The sequence below is a fragment of the Crassostrea angulata genome, chromosome 5 (genome assembly GCF_025612915.1).
Source record: "Crassostrea angulata isolate pt1a10 chromosome 5, ASM2561291v2, whole genome shotgun sequence".
NCBI lineage: Eukaryota > Metazoa > Mollusca > Bivalvia > Ostreida > Ostreidae > Magallana > Magallana angulata.
In genome coordinates this window covers 51168083-51181791 of record NC_069115.1, presented here as the reverse complement: position 1 = coordinate 51181791, position 13709 = coordinate 51168083, and the positions used below count along the sequence as shown (strand labels likewise).

Sequence of the window (13709 nt, the reverse complement as noted above, 5' to 3'; positions counted from 1 at the left end):
ATTATGAGTATACAGACCCTGGTTATGGGCACACAAACTCTTGTGATACGTACTCTGACCCTGGTGATAGGTATGGAGACCCTGGTGATGGGTATACTGGCCCTGATTACGGGTGTACAGACTCTGGTGATGGGCACACAGACTCTGGTGATACGCACTCTGACCCTGGTGATAGGTATGGAGACCCTGGTGATGGGTATACTGGCCCTGGTTATGGGTATACAGACCCTGGTGATGGGCACACAAACTCTGGTGATACGTACTCTGACCCTGGTGATAGGTATGGAGACCCTGGTGATGGGTATACTGACCCTGGTTATGGGTGTACAGACTCTGGTGATGGGCACACAGACTCTGGTGATACGTACTCTGACCCTGGTGATAGGTATGGAGACACTGGTGATGGGTATACTGACCCTGGTTATTGGTGTACAGACTCTGGTGATGGGTACACAGATTCTGGTGAGACGTACTAAGACCCTGGTGATAGGTATGGAGACCCTGGTGATGGGTATACTGGCCCTGGTTATAGGTGTACAGACTCTGGTGATGGGCACACAGATTCTAGTGATACGTACTCAGACCCTGGTGATAGGTATGATGACCCTGGTGATGGGTATACTGGCCCTGGTTATGGGTAAACAGACAATGGTGATGGGCACACAAACTCTGGTGATACGTACTCTGACCCTGGTGATAGGTATGAAGACCCTGGTGATGGGTATACTGACCCTGGTTATGGGTGTACAGACTCTGGTGATGGGCACACAGACTCTGGTGATACGTACTCTGACCCTGGAGACCATGGTGATGGGTATACTGACCCTGGTTATGTGTATACAGACCCTGGTGATAGGTCATGGGTAGATCTACAAGGGTTCAGTGACCTGTTCACCCCCAAATCCCCCCCCCCCCCCAACAAAATAGGTCCTGAGTAAAAAAAAAAGGAAAATAGATTTCTCCTTTTTTCCCCTCCTAGTCTTGGATTTTTTTATTTATTTTGGACTAAGGTGTTTGTAGAACCTGGTGAAAGGAACAATGCACGAGATAATATTGGTTTACATAAAGTCTTTATACTAGCATACATGTATGTAATGAAACCATGATATTTTGTTCAGGCACCTAGCATCGTAGCAAAGTGGGTTGAGGGCAGACTCATCCAATCTTGCCTTGAAAAAAAACCCAACTCAAAAATACTTTTTAAATAATTGAAAATCCTAATCCGTGGGGGTAGGGGGCTAAGTGTACCTTTAACTTCAATTTCACAGTTTATTTCCTCTCTTTCATTTCAAATTTTACATGGTCCCAAAAACATTGGGGGGGGGGGGGGTGCAACTGTATGTTAATTTACTTTTTTATAAGTAAATTCAAGAAAAATATTTGCTGCGAGAAAACGTGTGCTGGAGGGGGGCAGTCCCGTCCCCCTGTTCCTGCCCCCATTCCAACCCCCCCCCCCCCCCCCTCCGATGCTAGGTGCCTGTTGTTTTCCTGTAACATTGATTTTGATTGTTCTCTCAATTATTTATTTAAATTTTTGGTGTAAAATCTAATGAACATAACATTTTTATCACTTCTGATCATATTTTTCATATAAAAATCGCATTTTTAAATTGCACATATATCAGTTCGAAGATCCTCCAAATAGCTTTCGAATTTCCTCCCAATCGTTTACCAATCCCGATGGAAAGTTGGTTCACGCATGCGCACATCCTGGTTATAGTGCCTGGTTATAGGATATAAAAAGTACCCTATTCTATACCTCGACAGAGAGAGGGAGAAGTGTGCATGATGCGATTCTTCACAAACAGGCTTCCAGATTTTGTCCCGGAAAAGCCTGTATCTATAGATAAATCCAAATGGCATGACAAAGCTGTAACGTTCGTAAAAACAATCCTGGAGGGGGTGCCTCCTGATCCTGGGACGTGCGGGGGGCTCTATAAAGGGAGTGCGGGTGTAGGCTACATGCTTTACTACCTAGCCACGCACGAAGCTTTTCATAGTGAGAGACAAGAATATTTAAAACATGCATTTATGTATGTCAAAGCGAACACTGACTATATTGAAAAGGGGAAAATGAGAAGCAATCCCCTTTCATCTTTCCTCTCTGGACAGGCAGGAGTGATCTTTTTATGTAGCTTATTGTGCAAAACTGTAGGGGATGAAAAGAGTTTTAAACAATATTGTGATCAGTATGCAGAATTTGCTGAGGAATGTAAAAAGATGGACTTCTGTGAAGGGAGGGGATCTGATGAGCTTTTTAAAGGAAGGGCAGGATACATGTGTGGGGTGTTGTCACTGCTGCAGAAAACAGGCCATAAGGTGTTCAGCTGATTGAATGTTAATTTTATCCTAGCACATTGGCTTCTGATAGTTTAACACTAAATGCTATCCCTAATGGTTGTCTCTTTAAACAACAATTTTGAAACTATATCCCTTTTAACCTCAGAATTAGCATCGCAAATCACTGATACAAAATCAAACAAAAATTGACTATCGGAAACACATGACTGTTGAATCATTTAAACTTGTTGATGCTAATTTTTATGGATTGCCAATTTTTAGAATTTTGTTGGAATGTAATTATAGTGTGGAATGTAAAATAATGGGCATGGAGAACCCACAAAAGCCCATTAAAATTGAACTACCAAGAATATTACATGTACCTGTACTTGTAATGATTCCACATATTCACTTGAAAATTGACTTTTTTGTCTGCCTATTTCACCAGGTTTTAAGAGATGATGTTTTGACCGCTTTGTGGAAAACCATGGTTGCATCTGGAAGAAAAGGAGCAGAAGAGCAAACATCCAGACCCAAGTCTCCTCTCATGTACACATATCACGGCAAAGAATATTTGGGTATTTAAGTTACTCACACAATGATGGACATTTGATAAACTCTAGTGACAATGAAAGAGAAACTCGTTTACTGTATCTTTGAACCATAGCAAAAGTACTGTACACTGTGTTATTTTTGCCCATATTTACTTGCAAGCAGGTTTGCCTTGTCTTAAATTCACCCAGACAAAGTTGTGTTAAAAGAGAGATAATTTGAGCAATTGCAATTCAACCAGTATTAAATTCGCATATTGACAATTAGGGCAAAGGGCAAAAAAAAAAAACGGGGATGAATATTTCCCTGTATACAGCATTTTGATCGTATGAAGAAAACGGATGATTTCTTGGAACTTTTATTTGACAGCCTCACTGTTATAAATGTATATATATTTAAGAATTGCTCATTATACATGTAACTATCTAGTAACAAAAATAGGAAAAACTAATAGTAGTATATATATATAACAATTTTATGTTCATGAATTATCAATAGGTGCTGCCCATGGTTTGTCGTCCATTCTACAGATGCTGTTGAGTTTCCCTGATATCCTAAGGTCTGATCCAGCTGCTGAACAGGACATCAGGAAATCTGTGGATTTCATGCTGAGTCTGGAGTACAATGGAAACTACCCATCATCAATGGGTCATGCAGATCCTCAACATCGCCGCCCCGAGGAAAAGGAGTTGGTTCAGTGGTGCCATGGAGCCCCAGGTAACCGTAATCCCGGCAAGCCAATAGAACAACCACTTGCCTACATCAAATCTGTACATAAAGTTTGCAAGCATGGTAGTTTCTGTGAACAGTAAGATATATTTGGTAAACAGGTTTTTACACGATTAACACATTAATACCACATTATAAAACTTGCAACTTTATATATCTGTTTGTTTGCTTTATAGTTATTTTTGTCTTATATTTATTTTCCATTGATCAAAGTATTCTTAAAGAATAAAATCTTGACTATAAAACTGTCCTTTGCATATTAAATCAGGTGGGTGAGGTTTTTTTTTAATTCAGGTGTGGTTTACCTGTTTGGGAGAGCCTACAAGGTATGGGGGGACCAGAAATACCTGGATGCATGTCTGCGATGTGGAGAGACAACCTGGACTAAAGGTCTGCTGAAGAAAGGCCCTGGAATCTGTCACGGAGTGGCTGGTAGTGGCTACGTTTTTCTCCTGCTATACAGACTGACTGGAGACTGCAAACATCTTCACCGTGCACAACAGTTTGCAGAATTTCTGTTTACTGAAAAATTTGAGCGGGAAGCACAAGTCCCAGACTCCCCGTTCAGTCTGTATGAAGGCTTCGCTGGCACAGTGTGCTTCTTGGTTGACCTGATACAACCTGACAAAGCTGAATATCCCTTTTTCAATGTGATTTTTTGAAGGAATCCCCTCTTGGTATATCTAGTTTTCTCATTTTTGGGAAAAGATATTGAAATTAACAGTCCTCCATCTCTTACCGGTAACTTTCAAGTGCAAAAACTATAACAGTTCAAGAAAGCCAGAAAGACATGAATTATATATAGGCTTGTGACATGCCTTGCAAATATTTATTTACATTGTGCCAGTGTTAGTCATACATGTGTATTTATTGAATTTCATTTCATTAGACTAAGTGGAATCTCAGCCTGAACTCATTATTGTGCTATAGTTTTAAGTGTGTATATACACTGACTAAATCTTTTTTCTTAAAATAATATGAAATATGAGATAAAGAGCATTAAATATGCAGTTTGGAAACACAATATTTTGTTTGTTTCTTGTGCTTGATTTATCTTAACCTTGGATTGATATAAGGAATAAGGAATCATTCTTTTAGTATTATGAGGTTATAATTTTGGTCGAGGCGTGATCAAATCCAATAAAGCCCTTTATGATAGATTTGATCACGCCCCGACCGAAATTATCACCTCATAATATTCAAAGAATGATTCCTTATTACTTATATAATTTTAAGCCATCGTACGATTAAATATTAAAATATAAATAAGCAAACCCTGCTGGCGCCTCAATTTGGCGTCATTTGTATTATGGGTTATATAGTACAAAATCAATACGTAGTGTTATCACAGGCAAAGACACTGGAAAATGTAAATATATATTTTTATTATCAAAAAATTGACAAAAATGAATAAATCAATTGCATGTATATTCTTATAACAAAAGGATGATGTAACCAAATCATTGTAAAGAATTGTATAGCAAAATGAGAAAATGCCTCATGCATTGACAAAAACAATGCGGAGAATAACTATAGTAGGACTGTTGTTGTGTCTTCAAAATCAATAGGATATCACCTCTGTCTTCAGAGAGACCTATGTAACAAATTTAATGTTTGTCAAAATAAGGGTTCTCATAATATTGCGGGTTTACATTTTTCGATGCCCTACATGTATGTTCAGAAAACTGTGACCTCAAAATCAGTAGGGGTCATCAACTTGCTTTGATGAAGTATCGATTGTACCTGTACCAATTTTGACCATTGTTAAGCACTTGAACTTGTTGTCATAGTGATCGGAGAAAAAATATTTAATATACAAAAACGTTTCACCAGGTGTAGAATCTGTCTTTCTATGTCAAACTATAAAAAGATGGTTAAACGGGGGTACCTGTAAAGTGCAAAATGAATTTGAAACGAACAAAAATGGATCAAAACCTACAGAAACAAAACGTACACTCTGTCCCAAGATATCCTGGATTTACGTTTGGCTTAATTGCTTGATATTTATAAATACCTCAAGGTTCAAACGATGTTCATTCAAAAGTATGAAAAATTTCCAAGATTTCTCTGTCGAAACGCACCTGTTAGCATCATGATCAGGTTTCAATACAATGCTAAAAAATGTGATGTCTACGGAGATTTTGTATTGCAGCAAGCCCGGATGATAACGTTGAAAAATTGCGCGATGTATTCCGAATGAAAAAAAGATGTAATCATTTCCCATTATAAATCTCCGTAAGGAATCTGTTTTCGTTCCTGTGAATTTTTCCTAGTGGAAGATGATAATGTGTCAATGAAATTATCTTGGAAAATATCCCTTTCAACTATTTCAATTGCACTTTTTTCACAGGTATGTGTATTTTTTTTTTTTATTAAAAACCGTCCAAATGTGCTGCATACATATCTTGGGACAGACTATTTTTTACAATAAAATTGAGTAAAATGAAATCAAAGTTAATTGAAATATATATGTAACCTTTTTTAATTAGGCAGTCTGTGAGTTAGCAACTAGTACTGTTTGACTTAAAAAGCGAAATCATGCGACAACTCAGTTTATCTCAAACGGCTGAGGACCAGTTGCAATTTACTAGTCCTCCGCTTTTATTTTACTGTTTATAAAAGTGTGTGGTCTGATATATCATTGGCGGATCCAGAGGGGGGGTTCCGGGGGTCGGAACCCCCCCTTTCTCTGGGACATATGAAATTTTTTGAAAACGTTTAATGCCTATTTATAGGCAATTTTTCCCATTTATAATAGAAATTCTGTAATTATCTCAAATAAATGCTTTTAAAATTGCTTATTTAAAGAATTTCGTATTGTTTTGTTTCAATGAATCGGAAATTCTGTTACAAAAATACCGTGTAAGGGGTTAACATTAATGAAATGCACAACTTTTAAAAACTTTTCTAAATATGATCGCATCTGTACTAGTGCCGGATGATGTTAGCGCACTCATTACAGGGGTCACATCAAGTTCCCTGGGACGACAATTGCTTTTACCATTGAATTACACACGTACCATCTTTTCAGAAGATAAATTATCCCCATTTTTTGTCATATCCTATCATTTAGACCTTTATTGAAGAAGGCAATCTATAGAAATCAAAATTGATAAATAGTTCAGAATTTAAAAACATCAACGACATAAAAAAAATACCCAAAATATCCATTTCTATAATAGTTTGTCGCAATTAGTCTGAGTTATTTTTTTATCAAAAACAATTGTATACGCACTGAAAACGTTCAAAAAGTCCTTGTTTATTGACAAATGATGAATTTTGCACATATTGATTTTCAACAAATAGAACCCCCCCTTTTCCAAATTGCTGGATCCGCCTCTGTATATGGTTTTGGTTTTAAACAATAGCAAAACAAGAATCAATTAAGGTTCTAAAGTCTGATTTTGTGTTTACAAGAATATGATTACAAATGGACTGTAGTAAAAAATAACCAAAAGTGATACTATAAAATAGAAACTTGAGGTTTATTTATATTTAATAGTCTAAATATTTTTTGTTTTGCATAGAAATTAGCAATGACTTTCGAAGTGTATCCACACCTACAAAAGCTGATTTTGTGTTACAAGTATGATTACAAATGGATTGCATAGGCGTTGGAACCGGGGGGCTAGGGGGGGACTTAGCCCCCCCCCCCCCACTTTTTCTGCAAAGTTATACCTAACTATTAGAAACATAGCATGATAGAGGGTTCAGCCACCCACTTTTTCTCGCAGGAAAGATTATTGTTCCTAAATTTACCTTGAAAGATTGCGAAGTTGGATTCAGAAGCATACTAGCCCCCCCCCCCCCCCCCCCCCCGGATTAGGAATTTCATGATTTTGGAGAAAGAAAAATTTGGGCAAGTAAGTTTTTTTTTTCTTATAGAAGTATAGGAATGAAGTATAGGAATACCCCCCCCCCCCCTAGGATTTCCATGATTTTGGGAATTACTTTTTTCTCAATATTTCTGAGGATTAGTCTAGCCCCCCCCCCCCCCCACTTTCAATTTGCTTCCGACGCCAGTGGATTGGCCAGAAGTGATACTAGGAACTTGAGTTCTATATTTAGTTTGAGCCTAAATATTTTTTGTTTTGCATAGAAATTGACAATTAACTTTCGAAGTGTATCCACAACTACAAATGCGCACGTCTAGAAATGAACAAGAAACATACCCTGTTACTTCTAAAATACTAGTAAACACTTTAATATATACATGTAATATATTTTAAAATTGAATGGTCACATATTCATGCATCATCGGAACCCACAGGTTTTCTATCCGTTACACTGCTTTCACCGTTGAAAGCAGTGTAACGGATAGAAAACCTGTGGGTTCCGATGATGTATGTCAAAGAGTCCCATTTCATTTTGCTCGATTTTATTTCATTTCGTTTCTGTAGCATTTTGATTTTTGTTTCAGTACGTAAATTTCATTTTGGTATATTTTGTTTCGTTTCTATTTCGTTTCGCATTTTACATGCAGGTACCCCTAAACGGGACACCATTGTCTCCGATTTATATGCAATATGCAATATGAACAAATGTGGTACGTATATGTACCTTTGACAAAATTTCACTAATAATACAACACCAAAATACCACACGATCTCAGTTATGGTTACTTAATATCTATTATAATCAATCTATTTTATCTTGACCATCACATCGTCATCATTCAGCGCTTTTGACATAGAAAAATCTAACAATGCAAAGCAAATAGCATTTTACGGCTACAGAAGTCGATAGCTCCAACAGACTGTTCAATAGAATCCAAATAAGCAAAAAAAAAATTAACGAATGAAATTTTTGCGCCTCAGTCGCAAGTTGCGATTGTTTGCGCAAGAGTGCATTCAATTTTAATGAACCGCGATCCCGTTGAAAACTAGATTTATGATTTTTTTCAAGATTTTTACAATATTTGATAATAATCTGACTGATGTATATACACCTTTGTTAATCTTAAATATATTTAAAACAATAAATCTTTTATCATAAAGTATTTTTTTTTAAATTTATTTTATAAATGTCTGATCGGGATCGAGAAGCGTTTCGTCTGAAATTGAAAGCAGAGGACAGAAATACCTCTGTTCACAAACACACCGAGACAGATAATAGTCGTGATACGTTGGTGTGCAAAATGCGATTTTTCACAAACAGATTTCCAGACTTTGTCCCGGAGAAGCCTGTATCCATAGATAAATCCAAATGGCATGACAATGCCGTGGCAGTCGTAAAAACAATTCTGGAAAGGATGCCGCCTGATCCAAGCACTTGCTCAGGTGGGCTGTATGTTGGGAACATAGGGGTAGGCTACATGCTTTACTACCTAGCCACGCACGAAGCTTTTCAGAATGAAAGACAAGAATATTTAGAACATGCTTTTATGTACGTCAAAGTTAACACTGATTATATTGGAAGAGGGAGAATGAGAAGCGATCCCCTTCCATCTTTTCTTTTAGGGCAAGCAGGAGTGATGTCCCTCTGTAGCTTATTGTACAAAACTGCAGGGGATGAAAAGGTTTTTAAACAGTATTGTGCCCAGTATGCACAATTTGCTGAGGAGTGTAAAAAGATGGACTTTTGTGGCAAAAATGGATCTGATGAGCTTTTCGTTGGAAGAGCGGGATATTTGTGTGGGGTGTTGGCACTACAACAAAAGACTGGCCATAAGGTGAATCAAGCTAAGAAAGGAATGATTTTTAGCTAAGTAATTTTCTTTGAGTATATTAAACCTTAGCTTTGTTCCTCAATATCTTCACTAGGTCATTGGAGACGATGTTTTGACAGCTCTGTGGAGAACCATGGTTGCATCTGGAAGAAAGGGAGCAGAAAAGCAAAGATCGAGTCCTAAGTTTCCTCTCATGTACTCGTATCACGGCACAGAATATTTGGGTAACTTATATGAACTAGTGTAGAATCTTAAAATTTGCATTGCAATTACTTTTACATTGAAGGACATCAATAGTAGTGAATTTACTAAACTAAACTTTTCTATGAATAACAATATATATTGAAAATGGTAGACGGACGTCTCGGCCCAACGACACCTCGGCCCAGGGCGGTTGACACCTCGGCCCAGACGGGTCGGCCCAAAACTATTGACTCCTCGGCCCATGAACAAGACACCTCGGTCCACAGAAATTTTCAGTTACAAATATGTACAAGACACCTCGGCCCAAAGAAACTTTCGTTAGCATTTTAAATTATAAACGGGCAGGTAATTACTGTATCTATTCATTTATGTCGTTAATATTATGCTGCTTCATTAATTTTCATTTCCTATGAACATCTCATAATTAACTGCTCCTAATTAAACCCCAATTGACACCCGTGACACGCGTTTGAGACTCCAAAGTAGTGTGCCGTATCCTCTTGTTTGTTTATCTATTGGCACTTAATTGTGACAGTCGTCATTTTCATAATTTTACTTTCTTGTTTGCTTAACAATTAGCTCTAAATGGTCTCGTTTTTTCTAATAATTCAACTTCTTTTACAAGTATTTGATATGTAATATTTTAATACTTTTAACATATTTTATTGTGAGTGTGTGTGTGTATATATCATATACATATACATATAGTTATATGACACAAGTTCTTGCATCTTACGAGGTCTTTACTATTAGAATGGAACATTTTTAAAAAAAACTTACAACTGTTAAATAATTTTTTTTATTACAAATTAAATATATCATATAATCTATATTCAATAAAATAAAAATAAAACATGAAAATCATTGAAATTTTTTTAATTCGGCTTGAGCCGAGATGTCTTTTGCTTGAGCCGGGGTGTCTCAAAATTTGGGCCAACCCGTCTTGGCCGAAAAGTCCTGGGGCCGAGGTGTCGTTGGGCTGAGGTGTCATTGGGCCGAGGTGTCTGACATTCATAGTAAAATATCAATAAAGTAATAACATAACACCAGGGTTGACCCAAAATACATGTATATTAATTTTTAATCTATAAAGTTTCCCTTATACTGTATGCAGGGAAATATTTGTTGTTTTTATTTCCATCCCTTTTCCCCTCGTTGACACAGGAGGGATTTACAACTTTGAATTCTAATGTCTCAAATTATCTCCCTTTAAACACAATTGTGTCTGGGAAAATTCAAAACCGGGCAAAATTGTTTGTAAGTGTAGAAGGATGAAAATTAACATGTGGTGAATATAACACACAGTATTTCCCTTATTCATGCCTGCAGTTGCCCCATTTTTAATGGTCATGGCCACAAATTTATTAAAAAAAAAAAGTTGGGAAAGCCCGTTATGATGATGGTATATCTATCTAAAGATAAAAATGGAAGTAACTATATTACGTGCATAAATAATTTTATCTTCATGAATAACCAATAGGTGCTGCCCATGGTTTGTCGTCCATTCTACAGATGTTGTTGAGTTTCCCCGATATCCTTAGATCTGACCCAGCTGCTGAACAGGACATCAGAAAATCTGTGGATTTAATGCTGAGTCTGGAGTACAATGGAAACTACCCACCAGCCATGGACGAAGCAGACCCACATCATCGTCGCCCCGAGGAAAAGGAGTTGGTACACTGGTGCCATGGAGCCCCAGGTAATCCCCACAACTCAACAAGCACTTGTTTGGGTCCTGCCCTACAGATGTTTTATTATGATTAGTCTGTCCCTTCATTGAATATCAAATGTCTGGAGCATATTTTTCTTTTCCCTCTGGCCAATTTGGGCTCAAACTTCACTCATAAACAGGTAGAGGATGTGCAGTGATGTTGAACAGTTTTCTGGACCAAAGACAAGGTTAAAAAAAACTCTGCTGTGTAAAATCCTTATCTGTAGTGTTTTTCTCTACTCCTAAATAAAGCTAACAATTCAGTTATTGCCAATTTTATTTTGTGATTATTGTGTGATTATATTACTTTAGGTGTGGTTTACCTGTTTGGGAGAGCCTACAAGGTATGGGGGGACCAGAAATACCTGGATGCATGCCTGCGATGTGGAGAGACAACCTGGACTAAAGGTCTGCTGAAGAAAGGCCCTGGAATCTGTCACGGAGTGGCTGGTAGTGGCTACGTATTTCTCCTGCTATACAGACTGACTGGAGACTTCAAACATCTTCACCGTGCACAACAATTTGCCGAATTTTTGTTTATGGAAGAATTTCAGCGTGGGGCTCGGACTCCAGACACCCCGTTCAGTCTGTATGAAGGCTTCGCTGGTACAGTGTGCTTCTTGGCAGACTTAATACAACCTGACAAAGCTGAATATCCCTTCTTTAATGTGATTTTTTGAAGAAATCCAGCATTTTTTGTTTTAACTGAAGTTTAATACTAGAATTACCTTTCTCCTTCTGTAAACTTTCATGTACAAAATCCCAAAAAATTTTGGGGTATAAAACTGCCATAATTTTATATGCTTGATTTTTTTAAAAATGTTTTGTAGCCTCCCTTGCTAATATTTGATTATACATGCTACATGTACATCTTTAATGTATGGCATATTTATATTACATTTTTATGGAATCTCCCTTTTGTCCAAAGATCATTGATGAAATCCCAACCCACAGTACAGTTATTTAAATAAAAAAGTACATGTTATTGAACCATTGAGCAGCTATGTGTTTAGTGGCCACCGCAATGCAGCATGGCGAGAAAAAAAAGCCATTAGATTAATGTATTGTCAAATGAATTACGTTTGATTTGCATCTTAATTTTTTCAAAAAGGCCCATGCATGCAAGGCAGTGGTGCCACAGAAGCACTAAACATATATCCATACATGTATAATAAAACAGGAAAAATTTAGAAATGTTTCTGTCTTGTGGTCAACCAATATTCATGGTTCTCAGTGGACAAGCAACAATGTTCTCAGATAATGAGTACCGGCATCTTTCTATGCATGCTATGATAAGTGTGACCTTTGACCCTGGGAACTCTACTCCTTACAAGGTGCCGGTATCAGTGTACTGTAGATTCCTTATATTACACAAGTATTTAATTCTGAGTTTGAATTGTTTTGCATCAAATATACAAAATTGGGAATGCAAAATTGTTATCATATAGTTACATTTTGTTTACAACTCCTTGAAAAATAAAAGTGTGATTTTAAAATCCAACAGATGTGCTTCTCACGATTTTATGTGGATATTAATTCCTCCATTAAATTAGGATCTATAGTATATTATGTAGTTGAAACCAGATATTGAAAGACGACAGTATCTTTTGATGTTTTAAGTAGCATGACCCTTGACTTAGGACCTCAAAATCTTAAAGTATTATATTATAATCTTATGGTGTGTATAAAATAGGCTCAGTACTGCCACGCTCCTACTAGCACTAGCTAGTGGGTTAATCCTTTAGCTCAGTCGGTAGAGTGTTGGTTTTAAAACTGAAGTGTCCCGAGTTCGAGTCTGGTGTAGCCCACTCCTCTTCTTCTATTACATTGGCGCCAAACAATATAACCCATGTGGAGTGGTTTAGAGTCTCGTGTAAGATTTTTTAAAAAGGGATAAAAATCTCCTAGGGATAGAAAACCCTTTTAACTAAGTCGGTACAGCATAGGTCCCGAGTTCGAGCCTGGTACAGTGTGGCTCATTCCTCCTCGTTATTATACATTGTTTTTTGAAAGCCTGTATTCGAAAGTTTGATTCAAAATCTCTATTCTAAAATATTTCGGGGTCAATATTTTCCCATATTTGACCTTGTTAAATAGAAATCAATGGAGGTCATCATCTTATGGGGTAAAATGTACCAAGTTGAGATCTGTTCAGCAAAGGGTTTTAAAAATGTAATAATCAGACAGTTTACAAATAGAAGTAGACAGCAGATCAAGTACATGTATAGGTTCAACAACTTTACAGAGATAAGTCAAGAGTGGCCTCCTGGTATCTAGCTGATACACAGTGAACCAGTGATTACTGACCTTCCTGTACCCAGGTAAATGTAGGCCATCAATTGACAGCCAGATAAATAGTTGGAGCTGCTTTATGGCAAAATTCAACTCCTTCCTCATTCACAATCTAAATGTTAATTTACTGATGCTCTTGATTGAAATTAATATAACGGTACACAATCCAACAAATTCAGGCACGTGTAAAACATACCTTTCTCGCTCTATTTTTCTACTTTATTTTCAACAACCTTTATGTTTAAACCAAATATAAAGAAAATAAAATAAAAC

The 13709-nt window shown here is 37.1% G+C and overlaps 2 protein-coding genes across 2 annotated transcripts; both read left to right on the top strand.

Moving 5' to 3' along the window:
• The first annotated feature begins 1742 nt into the window (after window positions 1-1742).
• Window positions 1743-4617, top strand: LOC128184090 (lanC-like protein 3). The gene is made up of 4 exons (XM_052853416.1): window positions 1743-2319; window positions 2729-2858; window positions 3331-3549; window positions 3856-4617. Exons 1-4 carry the CDS (start codon window positions 1786-1788, stop codon window positions 4221-4223), a joined length of 1251 nt encoding a protein of 416 aa, XP_052709376.1. The 5' UTR covers window positions 1743-1785; the 3' UTR covers window positions 4224-4617.
• Window positions 4618-8569: 3952 nt separating this feature from the next.
• Window positions 8570-12071, top strand: LOC128186169 (lanC-like protein 3). Its single transcript, XM_052855919.1, has 4 exons — window positions 8570-9232; window positions 9324-9453; window positions 10914-11132; window positions 11457-12071. The coding sequence occupies exons 1-4, from the start codon at window positions 8585-8587 to the stop codon at window positions 11822-11824; spliced, it is 1365 nt and encodes a 454-aa protein (XP_052711879.1). The 5' UTR covers window positions 8570-8584; the 3' UTR covers window positions 11825-12071.
• Window positions 12072-13709: the final 1638 nt, after the last annotated feature.

Coding starts and splice junctions, on each gene's coding strand:
- LOC128184090 (XM_052853416.1), top strand. CDS start 1,786: ATGATGCGATTCTTCACAAACAGGCTTCCAGATTTTGTCCCGGAAAAG. Junction 2,320..2,728: donor TGCAGAAAACAGGCCATAAG/GTGTTCAGCTGA, acceptor CTATTTCACCAG/GTTTTAAGAGATGATGTTTT. Junction 2,859..3,330: donor TCACGGCAAAGAATATTTGG/GTATTTAAGTTA, acceptor AATTATCAATAG/GTGCTGCCCATGGTTTGTCG.
- LOC128186169 (XM_052855919.1), top strand. CDS start 8,585: ATGTCTGATCGGGATCGAGAAGCGTTTCGTCTGAAATTGAAAGCAGAG. Junction 9,233..9,323: donor AACAAAAGACTGGCCATAAG/GTGAATCAAGCT, acceptor TATCTTCACTAG/GTCATTGGAGACGATGTTTT. Junction 9,454..10,913: donor TCACGGCACAGAATATTTGG/GTAACTTATATG, acceptor AATAACCAATAG/GTGCTGCCCATGGTTTGTCG.